At 42.6% G+C, this 20,331-nt stretch overlaps 1 protein-coding gene across 1 annotated transcript in view; it reads left to right on the top strand.

Annotated features, from left to right (window-relative positions):
- Window positions 1-1,161: 1,161 nt before the first annotated feature.
- frmpd1b (FERM and PDZ domain containing 1b) overlaps window positions 1,162-20,331 on the top strand; it is a 33,214-nt gene continuing 14,044 nt past the window's right edge. The window contains exons 1-4 of the mRNA XM_037675298.1: window positions 1,162-1,384; window positions 10,980-11,130; window positions 15,300-15,410; window positions 19,582-19,754. Of these exons, the coding sequence (XP_037531226.1) occupies window positions 15,304-15,410; window positions 19,582-19,754 (280 nt within the window). The 5' untranslated portion in view covers window positions 1,162-1,384; window positions 10,980-11,130; window positions 15,300-15,303. The remainder of the gene's footprint in view (window positions 1,385-10,979; window positions 11,131-15,299; window positions 15,411-19,581; window positions 19,755-20,331) is intronic.

The raw sequence follows: 20,331 nt of genomic DNA, 5'->3' as shown, positions 1-20,331 counted from the left end.
CTCACTCACACCTAGAGACAATTTAGAGTCACCAATCAGCCTAACATGCATGTTAGGCTGATTGGTGACTCTAAATTGTCTCTAGGTGTGAGTGAGAGAGTGAATGGTTGTTTGTCTCGTTTGTCTCTATGTGTCTCTGTGATGGACTGGAGACCTGTCCAGGGTGTCCCCCGCCCCTCGCACAGTGATTGCTGGACATGGGCACCGGTGACCCAAAATGGAAGAAGTGGGTAAAAGATAATGGATGGACGTTCATTGTATTTTATTTGGCCTTAATGAAAAGGGAAACATATTTTGATATTACTGGAAGTTAAAAGCACTTTTCAGTGGTATTTTCAGTGAATAGCAATCATCAGTGTGCTAATGATCCATTGTTAGGCTGATGCTCCTCCTTGATCATGTGAGCAGCTGGTTTTGGTTGTCAGCAGCAAACTGGTTGATCCACTCTGAGAAGGTGCTATTTAAAAGACTGAGCTGAATACAGCAACTCAGACTGAGGAAGTCTTTCGGATGAGAGACGAAACGTTTCTACATTTTTGTTTTGTTTTGTTTTTTTGAATGTCCAGAGGACCAGACTTAACTTTTTTAGATTTTTCTACCTGGATTATTGAGCATGCATCAGGATACTTTTCAGTGGTCTTTTCCAGTTTGTAATGACGTCAGTTTTGTATAAAAATACATGAATGATTATTTTGTCTCTAAACTTTTTAATCATGTCCCAATTTGAACTGAGTTTCAGTCAATTTGACATTGTTCAGACAGACAGACAGACAGACCGATAGATAGATAGATAGATAGATAGATGGATAGATAGATAGATAGATAGATAGATAGATAGATAGATAGATAGATGATAGATAGATGAAGACTTATCAAGCCTTTTTAGATTAATAAAATCAACAGTCCTCTTTTTCCTTTGAAGGACGAGAGAAAGACAGAAAGAGAAAAAGGGGCTAACAGATTATCCTCCACATGTTCCTTATATATCTGAGGACCTGTTGTCTAATCCTAAATAAAAGTCAATGAATGAGTGCGTTTGGTTGTATTGTGGTTTTATTTCGTGCCGGGGAGGGGCGCGGGTCCTTCGGTCAGACAGGGATGGAGGCAGCTGGGAGGAGAGAGGCTCAGAGGGAGGGGGTGGGTTATTCTGAGCTCAGGGCCGGGGATTAGAGCTGAGAGCAGTCCCAGCACGATGACAGCATCCAGCTCATAGCCAGCTCCTCCACCATCACCACCACCGTCTGGACCGGGTGGAATTTTTCCTGAAATCTTCCTCCCTGGAATTCTCCTCATCACCCCCCGGATCTGTTTTGGAGGGGCCGGGGGGAATACCCCTCCTTCCTCTCCACCATCAGACACCCGGTCCGTCTCCTCAGATCACGAGGTGAGTCGCTTTTTATTTCCCGGTGTTATTGTCCGACGAAGGAGCGGCTGCACGCGCCGCGTCGTGCCGTTTGTCCCCATTCATCCAGCGAAACAACCCCGCCACGGGGGTCCTTTCCACACCTCACATGGTCTCAGAGAAGGGGGATGTGGGGGAGAAAGTGAAACCCGATTAGGGTGATAAAGGAAGCAGCACAAGGCCGACCTGTACGTGCGTTTTATTTCTTTGTTTCGCGCACGGACCTGTCAAAGTTTGATCAGTGGAATGGGGAAACATCGATTATTCTGAGAATATTTAGATATCACCAGGGCTAGGTGGTCGATTCCCACAGAATCAACAGCCATTTTTAAATATCTGTCTGCACATGTGTGGTGCAAGGAGGGCTGGAAAATCCAGTGAAATCTACAGATTGGTAATCCTGTGCAGATCCGAGGGGGGAGTGAAGGGAAGGAGGGGGGATGCCAGGACTCTGGGTTGTAAAACATTGTGAATGGGCGTAGGCGATGGATGGTCGTGGCCGGAAGCCATCCAGACTCTTCTCTGCGCTTTTTGTCCGAGCCGTGCCGTGCCGGGCGCATCAGAGGCGCAACACAAGTAGACCGGAACAATGCGGGTTTTCTCTCTCTCTCAGTTCTGGGGCCTTTATTTAATGCTTGACATGATACAATCTGAGCGCTCAGCGCTGATCCAGGACATCCCATCCCTGTGCATTCAGTCTGCTGCTGGAGCTCCACACATCCCTGATGCTGCCATTTTTACAAACACCGACTGCTCAGTGTGTTTTGCTTTCACTCTTGTGTTCCCCATGCGTGTGCGTGCGTGTGCGCTGTGTGCTGCGGGCTTTCTTTCATTGTGCTGTGAATCAGGAATGTGCGCTCCGTCATGTGCAGAGGTCATCCTGCTGCAGGGAAACCACGACGGGCAGAACTCGCACATCAGGATTGACTTGATGCTTTTCATGGCAGCATTGGCCTCAGTCTGCTTCACCGACTGCCCCACTTTACTGCAGCCAGCACCCCCTCCTCATTTTCTTTTAGTTTCAGCTTCATGTGGGGGGGCTGGCTGATGCTCCAGCCTTACATTGTTAGTTAGTGTTCACCTTTATTCTTACAGGTAATCTGATAGAGATATGGTGCCTCCTTCTCAAGAAAGACCTGTTTCAGGCACACATGATAAGAAGGTAGGCGCCAACAGATAAATTTGTCAGTGCAGCGCATGCATTAAATGAAAGGTATACAAAAAAAAGAATGGTTTTCTAATGACGCGTGTTTTGCCACTAAAATAAGACTTTAGCTGGACAGCTTTGAGTCATGTAAAGAAATGTCGTTTCCAAGCCTTATAGGCTGCAAACTATAGAAAATCCTATAAAAGATAACAGAATAAGGAGTGCATGCATCTGGTCTGCGTGAAGATACGCTGGCAGAAAGCTAAGAATGAATTAGTAAAGGAAGTTTTACAGATATCTGCGTCTGAACAAGTCAGTTTGGTGTGCAATGATGAGCGAATATATAGTATCTCGCAGGGCAGTTCAAGTCACAGGGCCTTGGCTGCATGTCTCCAGAAATTCTGGACACGTCTGAAAAAAGTTGCTCAAATTTTTTTCTTTCAATAGTGAGAACCATCCATCCATCCATTTTCTTCCGCTTATCCGGGGTCAGGTCACGGGGGTAGCAGCCTAAGTAGGGAGGCCCAGACTTCCCTCTCCCCAGCCACTTGGGCCAGCTCTTCCGGGGGAATCCCGAGGCGTTCGAAGGCCAGCTGAGAAACATAGTCCCTCCAGCGTGTCCTGGGTCTTCCTCTGGGCCTCCTTCCGGTGGGACGTGTCCGGAACACCTCACCAGGGAGGCGTCCAGAAGGCATCCTAAACAGATGCCCAAGCCACCTCAACTGGCTCCTCTCGACGTGGAGGAGCAGCGGCTCTACTCTGAGTCCCTCCCGGATGATCGAGCTTCTCACCCTGTCTCTAAGGGAGAGCCCAGACACCCTGTGGAGAAAACTCATAGTGGGAACTCATAGTCTCAATAGTGGGAACTAATCTAGAAAAACCTCAGTTTAGGGTGGTAAAATGAGAAGGTATCTCACTTAGCTGCTATTTTCGGGGACTGGAGGCACAAAATTGCGAGAAAGTACCCAACTACCAAGAAGGGGTTTGCATTTGTTATGCATCTATGTGATACACAGGTACGGAGTATACCTGTTAGAAAAGCTTGGGAATTACAATATACACACTTAAAAGTGCCCAATAATATGTGACATATCGTTGGGCATGTGTCATTGACAACACATTTGGAACATTTTATAGACACATTGACTTGGTTCAACCTGTTTTTTTTTTTGTATAATTAACACTTCTGTACTTACGACTTAATACTTGAACATGTTTTGCTACCGTTTTATAAATTCTGTAACATGTTTTTAATACAAAACCAACTGTTGCACAAAACTTGTTGTACATTTATTCAAATATAAGCATCAGAGAAATTTCGAAATGTTCAATATGCTTAAAAATCAAAATAAATTGACAATTACACCAGTGTATAAGCACAGTATACCTAGTACAAAAATGCAGACTACACGACTGATGTTAGTACTCCATCATCATGTGTGAATAAAATCTGTCTCCATGTGAAGTCTGGATAAAAGGTGTTTGATGCATAAATACCATAAATAAATACCATATTTAAATACCATAAATAAATACCATATTTAAATACCATAAATAAATACCATATTTAGATACCATAAATAAATACCATATTAGAAGGCAGGAAGTGAAAGGGGATGCCTTGTGTGAATTTAATGGAAAACTGCCGGGACTTTCCTATTCTTTTGGAAACACATTTAATCAGGTTTGCGAAATGCATCAGCCTAATAGTGTAATAAATATGCACCATTCTAGCCCATGTTGTTAATGTACACTGTAAAAAAGTTGATCCACTGAGAAGTATATTGGTCTGTTCAGGCCTTGAGTGGCTGTTTATTGCCTATAATGGCAGCTCTTGATTGTTCAAATCAAGTTATCTAATTAATTAATTAATGAGGTGATGTGTCAGTATTTCTGCTGATACTGGAACATTAGTCTGTTTTTTGCTCTTAAACTGTATCGGTTTCACTCCAGGGGGTGCTGACCTCATTGATGTGACGGCTCCATCACACAGTTGACTGGCAGTGGGTCATAAAGTAGGACAACTCTCTTCATGATTCCATAGTATCTTAATAGAGACCCTTTACCTAAAAATAAAACATAAAAAAGTCCACCACTAAATTTTAATGTGTACTGCTTTTGCACTGATATGAAATATTAAAGTCCAGCAGCATTATAAGTAATATTGCAGAGTCCAGGGTCTCTAACAGGCCTCATATTATGTTTTCTTAAAGATAAGCTGTTTTTGAAGGAGCAGGGAATGAAATTGGCTCAGACAGACAGTTACAAACAAGACGCACGTTATTGTCCCTTAGTCGTCAAGATCCTCCTCTGTTTGTGGTTCTATCTGTCTTGTGAACATTCGGAACGATATGCAGCACACTCAAAGAGCCGTTACTCAATATGTCACCAGGACAGTCAAGCCTTGCCAGGTCTCTGATGAAAAGGGCAAAATGAAGTGAGCAGAGCACATTAAGCCGTGTCTTCATATTGCTAATGGAGCGAGCTGACGGACTGAATGAACAGCGGAAGATTTGATTACGTTTGAAATATAGCAATCCGGGAAATGAACTAAGAATCAACAATCTAAACAGAACAGAGAGGCGATGAAACTGCTGTCCTTGAAGGAATGACATCATCAATGCTGCCGTGCATGCCCAAGTCTTAAAGAAAACTCCTGTATGAGCTTTTAGTGCTCGTGTTGTGGAGGAGTCACAACTACTACCACACTAAATCTTAGCTTGATATCCATAGATCTGACTGAACCACTGCCAGGATCTGTGTTTTGTTGTGTATTTTCTCTATTCACCGGCATTTTTTTCACCGTCCTGTGTTTATTTAGTTCTCCCCAGTGTTTTCCACTCACTTTGTTTCTGCTCTTGCCCCTCCCACTCTCATCCTCATTGTCTTTCTCCAGGTGTATGTCATTGTCCATAGTTAGCGTCTCTTTAAAACGCTGTCAGTTTGTCTCTTCTTTTGTCCGTGGATTGTGCTTCCGAGCCGTCATGCTCAGTTTCCTCTGTTTCTCCCTTTGTCCTTCGTTTTTGTAAGTTCACGCTACCACATCAACGCTTAGATTTTTCATTTTAAGTTTAATAAATAAGTACGTTATTTATCCTCGAGTTTCCCCGAGTTCTGTCAGCATGTGGGTTCAACGCTATCATGACAACTTCAGGCGTTTTTGTGCTAAGCTGGCTAGCTGTGGCAGCCGTCATGAATTGGGTTGTACGGTGATTATTCTGTTGAAATTTATTAAAATCCATCCGGTTGTTAATTTTGTATTTCGCTAAAAGACACGTGCACACACAGAAACAAATAGTTACTTGATCATTCATCTTTCGTGGAGGTGATAATAAGAAAAAGATTAAGAAAAACCCCAACCAACAGACATTTTTATTAGCTCTTTAAATTGTGATGAAATTTTAATGTTTTAACCAACTTTATGTTAGTTATATAATGTATTCTCTAGAAACTTAAACACCTAGAAGAAAATTGGACACTTGCACAAAAGATTATGCAAAAGATAAAAAGTCAAATTATGACCAGAAGAGCTATTATCTCTGACAGCCACACAACTCTGCATCACTTTATTGTTTTTAATGTATCCAAATAAAAGTGGAGGGCTCAAACCTAAGAAGGTGTTAGTGGCTGCAAACAGCTCCCAATATAATGACATTATATACAGAACACATCGTGTTCCAGAAGTAATTTATAGAAAAGGATGAGTTATTACTGGGGTGTGAAGCTTTAACTGGTTTGTACTGTTTCAAGGATGCAGACAATGCAACTGTTTCCTCAGAGCAGTCGTAAACCAATGCAGTTTTGGTATTAAATAACAATGCATCCATCAGTTACATCATTCTTCTGATAAAATCTGATCCATTTAATATTTAAAAGTCAGTAGCATGTTTTTTTTTTTTTTTTTTACATACACTGTATGAAAATAACAGAAATGTGTGTATGAAGAACATTTTTTTTTTTTCATTACTTGCAGCTAAGAGCTCTTTTTCAGGCTGCTGTTCCTGCTGTTTAGCTGAATTGTTTTCTCTTTAGCGACACCTGCAGTTCAGGAGTAAAACTGCAGCAGCGCCGGTGTAAACAGCAACAAACGCCCTGAAAATGTGCTTAACTGTGTAAATCAAATAACTTGTCAAGAAAAAAGTTCACTTAGTTTTTATTCTTTGTAAAGTAGGAAAAACGTCATTGCACTGGTGAGTCACTAAAAAGTATTAAACACACAAGCTGCTGGCAGGTCTATTTATTTTGCTGTCTAATTTTTACTGCACTATTTATCAATCGTGAGTAAAGTTTTATGAAAGTGTTTTGCAATATAAAAGTAATCTGTTTATGCTTGGCCATTTTTTTGTAGGCAGTTAATATTTATTGTATTCTCAGTATCTGACTGTTTCTTTGATTTGATGTATTAGTTTGAATTAAAAATGCAATGTTGAATCAAAACTCATATTGAAATGCATCATATGGGGATTTAAGGCTGAACTGTATCACATCGTAATCGGTTGTTGCTGCCAAAGTATATTTAATTTATCAGTGTATCGAGATATGTAATGACCCAGACACATAGTCAGGGTTGGAGCAGAGCCTCTGTACTACTAACCTTAAAATGTTTGACTATAACATCAGAAAATCGGATACTATTATTAAGGCCCAAGTTTGGTTTCCTAACATTTTATTGGCTTCCAGTCCAAATTTTTGAGTTAAAATTGGATTGGAAATGTTCAGCGCATTTTGCAGAATAAACTTATTTTACTTGCCTCAATCTTTACCCTCATTCACAGCCACCAAATCTTTTGTCAATCCTCAAAGGACACTTGTTTTACAACACATCTGAAAAAAATGTAACTTGCTCACGAGGACTGAGCCATCCACCCTCCGACTGAGTCATTTGTTGTAAATTCCTTTTGTTGTTGCGCTCATGAAATCTGAAGCAATTCAGCTGCTCCACATAAACTTAAATCCCCTTTCACCCCGAGCGATTCACATTTTCGCACATGTTGTCAGCGGACTACACTGCGTTTGGACTGAATGTTCCCAGAAACCTGCGTACAACTTTATTGGCAACGACTGTGAGCCTAAATGAAAAGTTGAATAACCGGAGCGAGCCCTGCTGCTGCAGCCCTAAGCCTCCTGTGGTGCAGCTGTATCCGGTGCATCGTGTTTGACCGTTCAGGAGTTGGATTTGGGCTTTTTCAATGTTATTTGTTGGCTTTGAAAACTGGGACCTCTCACGTTTAAATTGACCTTTAGAGGTCAGGAGTTTGTTTCAGTGTTAAAGTTGGACATTCTAATTGTTATGGGGTGGCATCACAAACAGGTTAAGACAAAGCTCTTTGTGTTTTTAAGGGACAGGATTGGGATTAGGCCATATTTTCAAAATTCAATTTGTGGATTGAATGAGCAAAACTCCTGTTGCATGATTCTGTAAATATTGAAGGTGCTGTGCAATCTTGGAGTCAGACATTTTAGTTTTTTCCTTGTCTTAAGATAAAGTTTTGCAAACCTTCTGCTTGGACACTGGCTTCTTTCACTACTGATTTTTAACTAATCTCGTATGTGCTTTAAATGTTTTTTATTTAATTTTTGGTAGCTGCAGTTGAAAAAAATATGGTAAATCATGTAAATCTGCAACAGCACCTAAAGTACTTAAGATATAATCTAAAGTTGTTTTACTGTAAAGGTGTCTGTTATGTTGACACCTTTGGTTCTTCCTTCTTTTCATCTAATCAACCAGAAGTAGAAAATAATTAATACCTCGTACAACAAGGCTACTAAAATCTCACTCATTTGGACAAGAGCAACACTACTGATGGAGATGTGAAAGGTCACAGATGTTTTTCACCTATTAATGTCAAATGTTATATAACTCATATTGATGTGTGTGTGTTAAGGGTTGTTATGACTGGACTGCGTGCTTGTGACTCTGACCACAAGAATGGTCATGGCAAATGTAAAGTTTGAGCTGTACTCTGTTCCTTTGGTTTATTTAATCTGAGAGCATTTACCAATAAACACCATTCTATATGAAGTTAAGCAATGCAACAGATCATGGCTGGGTTCAGTAACACTGAAAAGTTGGACAAACATGAGCTTCATTAACATTTAAATGCTTAAGGAAAGGGCTTAAGACTTTCTTTTTGATCAGTCCTGTAGTTAGTGTTGGCTTGTTATGTATAGGTTTAGACTACTGGAGGACAAATTGACCTAATTTACTTAAATGAATTGTTCAAATTGAATATTTTTCATTTGACATTATTTCTATCTTAACATGTGATTCTTGACCTGCCATTGTGTATCTGTTCCTCTCAAACCCAGCCGGTTGAAGCAGCTTGTCCTGAGCCTGGTTCTGCTAAAGGTTTCTTCCTCACGAGGGAGTTTTTCCTTTCCACTGTCGGCTTCATGGTTGCTCAAGAGAGTCTGTTCTTTTTATTTAATTTTTTTCAAGATGAGAGTCTGTGATGAAGTTAAATCTGCTCCTCAGATAAATAATATTAATTTATTTTTATATAGATATGAATGTTTCTGTTCGGTGCCCTGAGATGACTTCTGTTGTGACTTGGCGCAAATTGAATTTACCGTGTAACGAGAAACTGACATCAGTGTGAGGGATTATAAAATAGCTTGTGCATGGACTAACATTTTCACCGTACTTCATGACCTAATATGTAACCTCTGGAGAGCCTGTCTGTGCAGGCTGATCTAACCGGCCCAGCAGCGCTGACTGGGCTTCGACATGGTTTTCTTTTTTCTGGCTGCAGAGGAACTACACATTCAGCACCACCTTACAACCCCCTGAGGAAAGAGTCTTCTATGGAGTACCAGGGCTGAATCACAGACTGTTTTGCCAAAAACAGAGCCATATTGTGAGGGGAAACAAGCAGTGGGCGAGAGGGGGGTTGGTTGTCTCAGTGAAATGAGATGCAAACATCTAAACAGGGGACAGACACAGTCTTAATTTGCTAAGAGCACTCATAAGTTTGTGTTTTCCATGTAAAGATGCAAGGACGAAGTGAGGAAAGGAGGGCGACTGAGGCAGTTTGTTGGGATTTATGTGTTGTGAGCTCAGGGTCTTCAGGACCTGACAGTGGAGGACAGCATTTACGATTCACCATCGATTCAGAAAAGAAGTGGACTCATCATTGGGCAGGTTTTGCTGTGTCAGGTTGGGAATTTGAGAGTGCTGTCACATCACAAGACCAAAAAAAAAAAAAAAAAAGAACAATATCTTCCTTTTCCTCAAGCAAAAACAGAGATAGTGACAGAGCTACAGCTCTACTTTTTAAATATTTATTTCCCGTCAGTGTACTGGTGTCTGCTGTGTGGTTATTGATCCCCACTTCACCTCCCATTGCAGAAACTTTTGTCCTTTCCTTTCGTCTCCTGCAGCTTCACTCGCCCGTTTCTTTGCCCCTGCCCTTTTCACCCTCTTTCAAATTCTCCCCCTTTTCTTCCCCCCCTCAATATCCTGTCTTTTTTCCCCTTTCTTTCCCTTGACTAATTATTTTTTTTCCCTGCCCCTTTTCTCAGCCCCTCCAAAGTCCCCTCCTCTCCACTGCTTCAACCCACATGTGCCTTCCTCTTCCAAGCTGCATTATTCATGCACCCTGCTCCCTGTCTGAGTCCTGCCGGGGACACGTTCGGCCTCGTGAAAGAGCCCTGTTCGTGAGGGACGGGGAGTTGCACAGACGGGACTATCATCTTCCTGATTTCTGCTCTCGGCTGCAGATGAAAGCCTCAGAAGAGTGAGAGTTTACTGCACAGATCAACATCCAAGAGCCAAATGAGGTGGTTTCCTCAGACGAGATCAAGAATGTTTATTAAGCGTCTCTCTTCATTCGACAGCCAGGCTTTTCACAACAAAGCACCCCCCCCCCCCCCCCAACGCTTGTGTGTTTTTCTCTTGAAACCAGAGGCCGGCTAAGGTTTCAGCCGTATCTGCTCTGATGCTTGTATGAAACACTTTGTCCTCTCTTCCCATTGGCCAAGATTTCTGTTTGCATGGCAGCACATCAGGATTCACAGGCTGTTCCTTTTTTGGGCTTTAGAGTGCGCTCAGTAAAAGTAAAAAAAAAAAAAAAAGCACGGTCGTATGAAATTTTAATCTAGACAACCAGATGAAGATGGAGTGCCTGGTCTCTGTAGCCCCGTGTGCTTTTTGAGGCAGAGGAGGTGGACAGAAAGACAGTGGGTGTGAGCGTGGGAGTCTTTTGGGACCAGAGGAGGGGCCTCCTGGAAAACCACAACCGCACAGCTGCTTTGGGATCACATCTGCCTCGCTTGGCACACGTGCAAATTTAAAAAACGAACACACAGCTGGAGCGGAGCTCTGTTACGTATAAACAGGATGAATTTGAAGTCAGGCATCTTGCTTCTATCTGAATAAAACCTCTGGACGGGTTCTGATTAAAACTGATAGCTCTGTTCTGCTCTGCACAGGTGGCCCCGCCCGATTGGGACTGGGCCCTGATGATCAGAGGGACCCTCTCCACCACTTCTCAGCCAGTCCTGGAGGGGTTACAGAGCTGATGTCTCAGAGGACGAGGGTGTGTGTTCGTTTTAGGGCCTTGAAGAGACAAACCACAACACGGTGAGTGATGCTTTCACAATATTAAACGAAATTGTTTAAAAAAAAATTGGTTTTGATTTGAGAAGCGACAAGTACCGTAGTTTTCAGACTATAAGGCGCACCGGATTATAAGGCGCATTAAGCCAAACTTAAACATTTCGAGATTTTTGAGCGCCGTGTACCACATAAAATCGGTTCGAGGTTAGTTTTTTGAGCAAAATTAAAGGATGTAAGTGGGCCTTATAGTCTGAAAAATACAGCATTTTTTAGTATTTCCTCACAGGTGATAATGGAATCACTGTCTGTTTGATTGTTAGTAAAATATAACATGAACCGCTTGACAGATTGTAATGACACTTTCAAAGAGTTAATATTTAATATTTGCTCTTACATCTGATTAACTTTCGGAGTCAACAAAATTTAAGATGGCTGCCAAAGCTAAAATGGCTATAACTCAGCCAACTTTAAAGATGTTGAGCCAAACTTTGCTTTGGTTGTAGCTGAGAGTTATTCCTAAAACATACGCTAAGCAACAATAAACTGCTTGAGATCTTTGTTTGAAGATTTGTCATTTACTATTTGAATAAACCCTGTTTGTGTGTTAGCACAAAAACTCACAAACCACTCAAAAAAACTGAAGCTTTCAGAAATAAATCATTTTGTAGACATTTTTAGAGTCAAGCTGATTTAAAGTAGCTGTCACAGCTAACTGACCTTAGAAAACGCACAAACGACTACAAATAATTCAGTTTTACAGATGTTGAGCCAAAGTATGGTTTGATTGTAGTTGAGACTCATCCGCAACAGATGCTTTGAGCTCTAACAGATTGTGTTAGTATTTGTTTAAAACTGTGGCCTTATCTGTTGGAGTCAGTCCTGTCTGTTAGCAAAATATCTCATGAACCAGTAAACAGGTTTTGATGAAACTTTCAAGAAGTAACACCTGGATACAACTGATTAGCAATTGGAGTCAGTCTGATTTAAGATGGCCACCATCAGCATTATAATTCACACAAAATACTATAAATCAGTCAAGTGTAAATATATTGAGCCAAATGTGGGTTTGATAGTAGATGAGAGTCATCTTCAACCTCTTTCCTGAGCCCGAACAAATTGCGCAAAATCTCAGTTTAAATCTTTGACGTGCAGGGCGGTGAGTGACACACGCTCCTTGAACAAATGCTAAATGCAGCTTTATTGAAGTTCGCTGTTGAGAATGAAAGCAGCAAGTCCAGTATTTAAATACAGAGATTGTGCGGGCATGAAAAGAAAAGGTTGGCGACTGCTGCTGCCCCACAGAGACGGTCATCGGAGACGACTACCTGACTCGACAAGGACAGAGAAGGTCAGAGAGCAGGAGCAGGAGGAGACGATTACCAGTACACAGAGAAAGGAGAAAAGCAGCAACAACAACTCAGCACTGATTGCTGCCGTTGAGCACGACACTACTGTTAGAACCGGATCTGTGGTTTAGTCTCTTCAGACATCGGGGTTTGCTTCTCTCGATTGTTTATTTATTTATTAACTTTTATTTAATCAGGCAAATCCCATTGAGATCACAGATCTCTTTTGCAAGGGAGGCCTGGGCCTGAAGGCAGCCTAACATGTATGTTTAACTGGAGTACCCGGAGAAAACCCACGCAAGCACGAGAAGAACATGTAAACTTCACACAGAAAGACCCTAGGTCCAACCGGGGATTGTACCCAGGACCTTCTTGCTGTGAGGCAACAGTGCTAACCACTGAGCCATCGTGTTGCCAAATGATTAAATGGGGCACAAGCATCTGTAATTACACTTAGTTTCTCGTGGGCAGCTGTTAGCTCCCTGGTCTCACTCAGCATTCATCATCCACGTCTATCTGCTTCAATCTGGATAAGCAGGATGTGCTAAAGTGACACCCTGACCAGTCCAGGCCTGTGCACCATCAAGGCTTTTAATCCTCTTACAGGATGGAACTACATTGCGTGCTTTGCCTCTACTTGCAGACAGAAGTTAGTCAGCAGTGGCTTAAACTCGTTCTCGCTCTGTTTAGATGAAGCTTTAGTCAAAGAAGCTTCGCCTCACATTTTCTACTGACTACACAGAAGTGTAAATAGTTTCCTCTTAACTCAGAACCTTTAAGCAGCACAATAAGGTAACTGCAGTCAAATGACTCTATCTTCCTCTTCCTTATTGGAAAAGTCATGTTTTGAAATGTGAACAAGTGTGGCCGAGGGCCAGAGAGATCTCGTCTCACAAGTCTTGGCTCCCCGTTCCTGAAAAGCTGATCAAACCAGAATTCTTGGCCGGGCTTCTCCTTATCGTGAGCTCTCAGGAGCACATCTGTCATCATTTAGTCGTATCGATCAAACCTGGATCGCTGTGCTCTCGCCATCCCTGCCAAAGAGTCCACTTTTCTCTTTTGCTCATTGGTTCAAACGGTGCCATAAGTGGTTGACTGATTATGTCATGAGACAGCAGGAAAACGATATCTGCTGAACCTAATTCACCGCAAGATACTTGGAATCTTTGAGATCACATAAGCCAGATTTAGCAGCTCTGAAAAGTTTGCCCTAAAAAGCTAAGAATGTGAAGTAAAGCACTGGCTCCCTGTCAAATTCAGAATTGAGTTCAAAATTGTACTTCTAACCTACAAAGCCCTCAACAACCTAGCTCCATCTTATATTAGAGCTCTTACTGTTCCATATTTTCCTAACAGAGCACTTCACCCTCAAACTGCAGGCTGACTTGCTGTTCCTGTTTCCAAAAGCAGAGTGGGAGGAAGATCTTTCAGTGATCAGGCTCCTCTCTTCTGGAACCAACTTCCAGTTTCTGTCCGTAACGCTGACACAGTTTTAAGACTTTCCTTTTTGATAAATCCTATAGTCAGGGTTGGCTTGTTATGCTGCCATAGACTAAGTCTACTGGAGGACAAATTGACCTAATTTCTTAAACGAATTGTTAAAATTGAATAGTTTTCATTTGATACTATTTCTATCTTAACGTGATTCTCAACCTGCCATTGTGTATCTGTTCCTCCTTCCTGTTCCTCTCAAACCCAACCGGCCGAAGCAGATGGCTGTTTGTCCTGAGCCTGGTTCTGCTAAAGGTTTCTTCCTCGTGAGGGAGTTTTTCCTTTCCACTGTCGCCTTCGTGCTTGCTCAAGATGAGAGTCTGCGATGAAGCTAAGCAGTCTGCTCCTCAGATAAATAAAGTTATTAACTTACTTTTTATGTATATGAATGTTTCTGTTCAGTGCCCTGAGTTGACCTCTGTTGTGACTTGGTGCTATATACAGTAAATAAACTGAATTGAATTGAAATTTAAAAGCAAACACAACCCATAAAGAATCCTCACAGGCTCCATCAGGAGTGTTGAAGTGAAATGACTAGCTGAAGAACAATCACGAACATTTGGACTTAATTTAACGCCGACCATCTTGGCCTTCCTGGGGACGAACTGAGCCTCCGCTTCCTTCATTATGTCGTCTCGATGCTGCTCTTTAAAAAGCAACTTAAGCAGACAATGAACAGCTGCAGAGCTGTAGCGAATGGAGGCTGCAGCGTATTTATGTGAACTTCTCTGCTGTTGTAAGTCTCGTCGTTGTGTGTTGGTCCGAGCGTTGTGGAGAATCGAATCGTTCTCGTTGCTCATGCTGACTAAGCTCCATCTCGTTCCCGTCCAACATTCCTTACATCCGGATCACATGTGCGATTGTTCATCAAGTCTGGCGATGTTAGCTGCATACAAAACAAAACAGGCTGCGTGACCATTTTAGCTGAAGCTCATTTCAGGCACTCTGTGAAAAGAAAATCTAATTTACGGTCAAAACACCAGCAGCTGCTGGCAGGATTTCACAGCAGAGACACAACGACAAGGTTCGATACATTACGATGTAGTCTTTCAGTAAAATTACACACAGTGCAACTGTAAAAGCTATTATACTGTTAAATTAAAAACTTCAGATTTACACTAACACCATTGCTGAGCTTGACAAGTCTTTACCGTAAAATCTACAGTGATTATGTATGACACAGTGCAGGAACACATTTTTAAATTTATGGTAAAATACAATGACTCGGCCAAAAAAATGACTGACCGGTTTCTGATTTATGTTTTCCCCGCAAATCCTTTTATTCTTCTTCTAACAGGTGTTTTGCTTCTTTTCAGTTCTACATGTAACATTTATGTTTCTTTTTTGTCTCTGTAGATAAATGGAGGAGAAGGAACGAAGCAGGAGCAGGTCTCCGGCTCGGAGGGGCAGTCGGGTGCAGCAGGTGGTGGGAACCATAATACGGCGCACTCGAGAGTCCCTGAGCAGGTAGGGAACAAAGGAGTCAGAGCTGAGTGTAAATGATATTCTTTCTAAATCAAAACTGAATAGTTACAAAGTTCTTGGGCTCAGAGCTCCAGAGCCCCCCACGTCTTCGACTGTCACTCACGGCAGCATGCGTCGGACTCGTATGGCCCCTCCTGCAGGTGGTGGGCCCATCGGAAGGCAAATCCATGTAACTCATTTAGGCTGAGACCTACTGGTCCCCATGGGTAGAGGTCTGGCCACCATGCACTCACTGACAAGCTCCTCCCTCGCTGGCTCTGGGGAGGGGGGCAGGTGTTGGTAATCTGGACGACGGACACCAAACTCCATGCTGTCTTCTGTCCATACGAGTGTTTTGAATCTTTATGGCCACAGCGCTGATCATAACTCTACAAGGCACAGTCACTTTTCGGGCATTTTGTATGGATGCCTCCTGGCAGAGGTGTTCTGGGCTCTATCGACTGGGAGGAGATCCCAGGGCACCCCTTGGAGAGACTATTGGCCCTTTTCCATTAGTAATGGTACAGCACGGTTTGACTAGACTCGACCCGGTTCCAAGACTTTTCCACTAGCAACAGTTCATGGAACCAGTCCCTTTTTTTAGTACCCATTCCTCTGGGGTTAGTGTGCCGAACTGGTTCTAAAACATGACATCAGAACACTGTCAGTTACTGATTGGTCACGGGGTGGAGTGAGAAACTTTCACAACAACCCAATCTGCCATTTGCAATAACTTGAACTTGAGGAGCGACTGGACCTATTTTTAAGATTTTAAAAACATTAATGACAACACTGTGGTCTATTGCTGTGCAGGCATTTTTTTGCGCTTGGTGGCCGACGACAAAACTCAGAGCGAGGTAGATGGAGCTCTGCTGGTCTCCCTGGTCCTCTCAGAACCCCCTCAGACCAGGCAGGGTATCATCTCCCCGGCTCCGAGCTCCGCCGTGCTGCCGACACTCAGCAGCACACGAGGCCGGGGCTCGGGCTACGGCCTTGTGCGCTCCTGCGGGGTCCCGAGCTGAACCCGCCTACTAGAACCATTACTGAACATATAACGGAAAAACAACTCATACCGTGCCGAGCCGAGTCAAACCGTGCTGTACACCAGTAATGATACTAATGGAAAAGAAGCATATGTCTCTCAGCTGGCCTGGGAACACTTTGGAATCCTCCTGGAAGAGTTGGAAGAAGTGGTTGTGGAAACAGATGCCTGGCATCCCTGCTCAAACTGCTGCCCCCACGATCTGAGGAATGGATGGATGGATGGATGGATGGATGGATTGTGGACATACATCTACAACATTAACTTTTGGAGTCAGACCAGTTCAAGATGGCTATCACGGCTAAACAAACTTAGCCAAAACAAAAATGTCTAAAACTGTCAATTTAAAAGCTATTGAGCAAAGATTGTGGCGTGGTAGTCGCTGATAGTCATCCCCAGTTCATGCTTCGTGAGCTTACAGATCACATGTGAGATCTTTGTTAAATACATGCAAGGTGGAGGGTGATGTGTTTTGTTTTTAAAGTTTAATCAACCTGAAAAATCACTGTTGACAGCCTAAAATTGTGAAAACATTCATGCTTAAAATTGACTGAATTCTAGGCATGTTGCTTTCATCCTCTCATGAAGAAAACAGCTGGAAAAACAGCTGAAAACAGCTCAAACAGCTGAAAAAAGTGAAACTACATTCTTGTAATCTGATGTAAACACACACACACACCCTAACGAAAAACATATAGCACGTAGATGAGTAGATATTCGAACCCAGACTGTTTTTTTAACACACCCCACTGTGAACCACAAATATGCACTCAAAAACCCTTCATCCTCCTGTAGTCGGCTCAGCGGTTTCTCGTTCTCACCAAAGGTTGATCTGGAGGAAGCTCAACGAACTCTCCTCCAGTTGTTGTTGGGAACGACCACAACAAGTTACATATGGCTGACCATGACAATAATATCCTAAAGAAGGAATGTTTTGGTTAGAATTCAGTCCAGTGCACACACAAACCAGTTTGGGTGAACTCCCATTTGTTGAGATGACTTAATTGCTAAAAAAAAAAAGTCATAAAATGACTAAATGTTGAAAATTGACATATATATTATTATTTGAAGTTACTGTGATCATTCTTTGTTGTGTTGTGTATTTACCACTTTGCGTTGCCTTTTTTAAAACAAGGATTTTAGCTTGTTAACAGTACAAGGACTCATTTTTTCCCCAATGTGAAGCAGTTTTTATTAAATGAGTCATCTTGACTGCCATTTGTAAACCCTTTGGTTCATTAACTAACACGTCATGTTTATGTAATGCATTCCGAATGTGGTTCGGCAACATCTCGCTAAAAAAAGCAGCGACTTCCTCGTTTGGGTGACATCACGTTGCATCAAAATCTAACATTGTTCAGCGTCAATCATGCTTTCACAGGAGAACAAAAGGAAACCAACTCAGATGTTGTCTTCTGATACACTAACAACTTTGATTTGTTGCAAACTGGCACAGATTTCTGTCCGACTTAAAAGAAACTTGGAGCAAAGAGTCATTATTTGAAATATAACAATGAAACTGTTTTGACTGACAACGGTTTTCAGAAGTGTTTCTGAGTTCATGCACATCCCTCACGTATAGATGTCCTTGAGTGTATCACAGATTCTTTGGATTTCTTTCTACAGTGCTTTCAACTGGCAGCCTATGTAGTCTTTGAGCTCATTCAGTTTGGCTCGTGAAGTAAAGGACATGTATGAGGACAGCAGGACAGTGGTGAGATGTGCTGTAGGAGTGATAGATAGCTTCAAGATGGAGGTGGGAGTGCATCAAGGATCAGCTCTAAGCCCCTTCTTGTTTGCTCTGGTTATGGACCGACCAACAGATGAGGTCAGGCAGGAATTCCTCTGGACTATGATATTTGCAGGTGACATTGTGATCTTTGGTGAGAACAGGGAACAGGTGGAAGAGAACTTTGAGATGTGGAGGTATGCACTTGAAAGAAGAGGAATGAAAGTCAGCCGTAGTAAGACAGAGTACATGTGTGTGAATGAGAGGGAGGCTGGTGGAACAGTGAGGCTGCAAGGAGCAGAGGTCACAAAGGTGCAGGACTTCAAGTATTTGAGGTCCACGAACCAGGAAAATGGGGAGTGTGGTAAAGAGGTGAAAAAAAGAGTCCAGGCAGGATGGAGTGGATGGAGAGAAGTTTAGAAGACAGTGGTGAGACCAGCTATATTGTATGGTCTGGAGACAGTGGCATTGACAAAAAGACGGGAGAAAGAAATGGAAGTAGCAGAAATGAAGATGTTGAGGTTCTCCTTAGGAGTGACATGGATGGACAAGATCAGGAATGAGATCATCAGAGGTACAGCCCAGGTTGAACAACTGGGAGATAAAGTTAGAGAGACCAGACTGAGATGGTTTGGACATGTCCAGAGGAGGGACAGTGGGTATATTGGTCAAAGGATGTTAGAAATGCAGTTGCCAGGAAAAAGACAAAGAGGAAGGAGATATATGGATGCAGTTATCTGAACCGGACCTGTGGATAATGGGCTTTGAGAGGACATGGAGGTACTTGGAGTGAGGACAGAGTGAGATGGAGGATGATGACTCACTGTGGAGACACCTGAAGAGGGAAAAGCTGAAAGAAGAAGAAGTTTTGCCTATGAAGTATTAAATTGCCATTTTTGCCAAATTTGTAACAAAGGTATTTTGTGATCAGTCGGCCTTCAGAGTATGTGTTGCGGATGACTTTCAGCTACTACCACATTTAATTTTAGCTCAATATCTGTAAAATGGACAGAGTTTTAGCTATTTTTGTGTCTACTGAAGTCGATCAGCTGTGGCTGCCATCTTGAATCAGTTTATTTCAGCATCCAGTACATCCACTTTTTTGAGAATTTCAACAAACTCCTGTCCAGTGGTTCGTATATTTATACACACACAGACGCAGGCAAATTACAGGACCGCTCACATTTCACGGCGGCAGATGATAACCTTTGAAAAGCCTATGAGTATTCTGATCAATGCCCTTTGTGTTGTTATTTAAGTGCATGATTTTAGTTCGCAAAACCAATGCTTTTTTCAAGATTTTAACAAAATCAACCAAAGCATAACTTTAGAAGTACAAAAAGAAACATTTTTATGAATACAATTATCAGTTGCATAACCTTTGATCCATTTGACCTCATCAGAGAACGATTGCTAGGCGATGGGAGGTCGCAGCGCTCCAACAGTGTGAACAGTCAGAGCTTCCAGGCCAAACTCACGCTGCAGATCACCAGAGATCCCGTCCTGGACCGCAGCACCGGACATGGTTTCACCCTCACCGCAGACACGGCCCTGCTGGTCAGGGACGTCTCCGCAGGTACACATATTTTGTGGCGGGTTCTGATTCTTTTTATGTGTTTGTTTTGATGAAATGCACTTTGTTTTCCCCATTCTCTGCCCAAAATGGCCACCGGCTTTATACAACTGTGCAGAAAATCAGATTTATATACACACGCACGCTGTTTTCTCTCTGGCATTCACTCTGCAGGGCACTTGTGCCAGAGAGGGCCACAGAAACAACAGGCCACCTGCCATCTTGTCTAAATTCAATCACTTTGGAGTGTAATGATCCATTCCTTTTACGTAGGATCCCACCCTGCCAACCTCTCTGCTTTCTGCTGCCTAAAGAAGGGAGACAGTGAGAAAGTGAAAGAGAGGTGATAACGGGGGATAACAGATTTATCAGCAGGAGGAAAAAAAACAAGTGTGAATGTGCACCAACATGGAGGCAAAATGTTTAATGGGAGGAGTCAGAGAAGCAGGTGAACTTTAAAAGAAAGCAAAAGACGATGAAGGAGAAAGATAAATAAAGAGAAGGAAGTGGCAAAGCAGTAATAAAGATCAGGACAATGGCATAGCTGCTGTCAGGAGGTGACGGGGGGGGGGGGGGGGGG

This window comes from Nematolebias whitei, chromosome 4 (assembly GCF_014905685.2).
Source record: "Nematolebias whitei isolate Nwh7 chromosome 4, NemWhi1, whole genome shotgun sequence".
NCBI lineage: Eukaryota > Metazoa > Chordata > Actinopteri > Cyprinodontiformes > Rivulidae > Nematolebias > Nematolebias whitei.
This window is presented reverse-complemented; position numbering and strand designations above follow the sequence as displayed.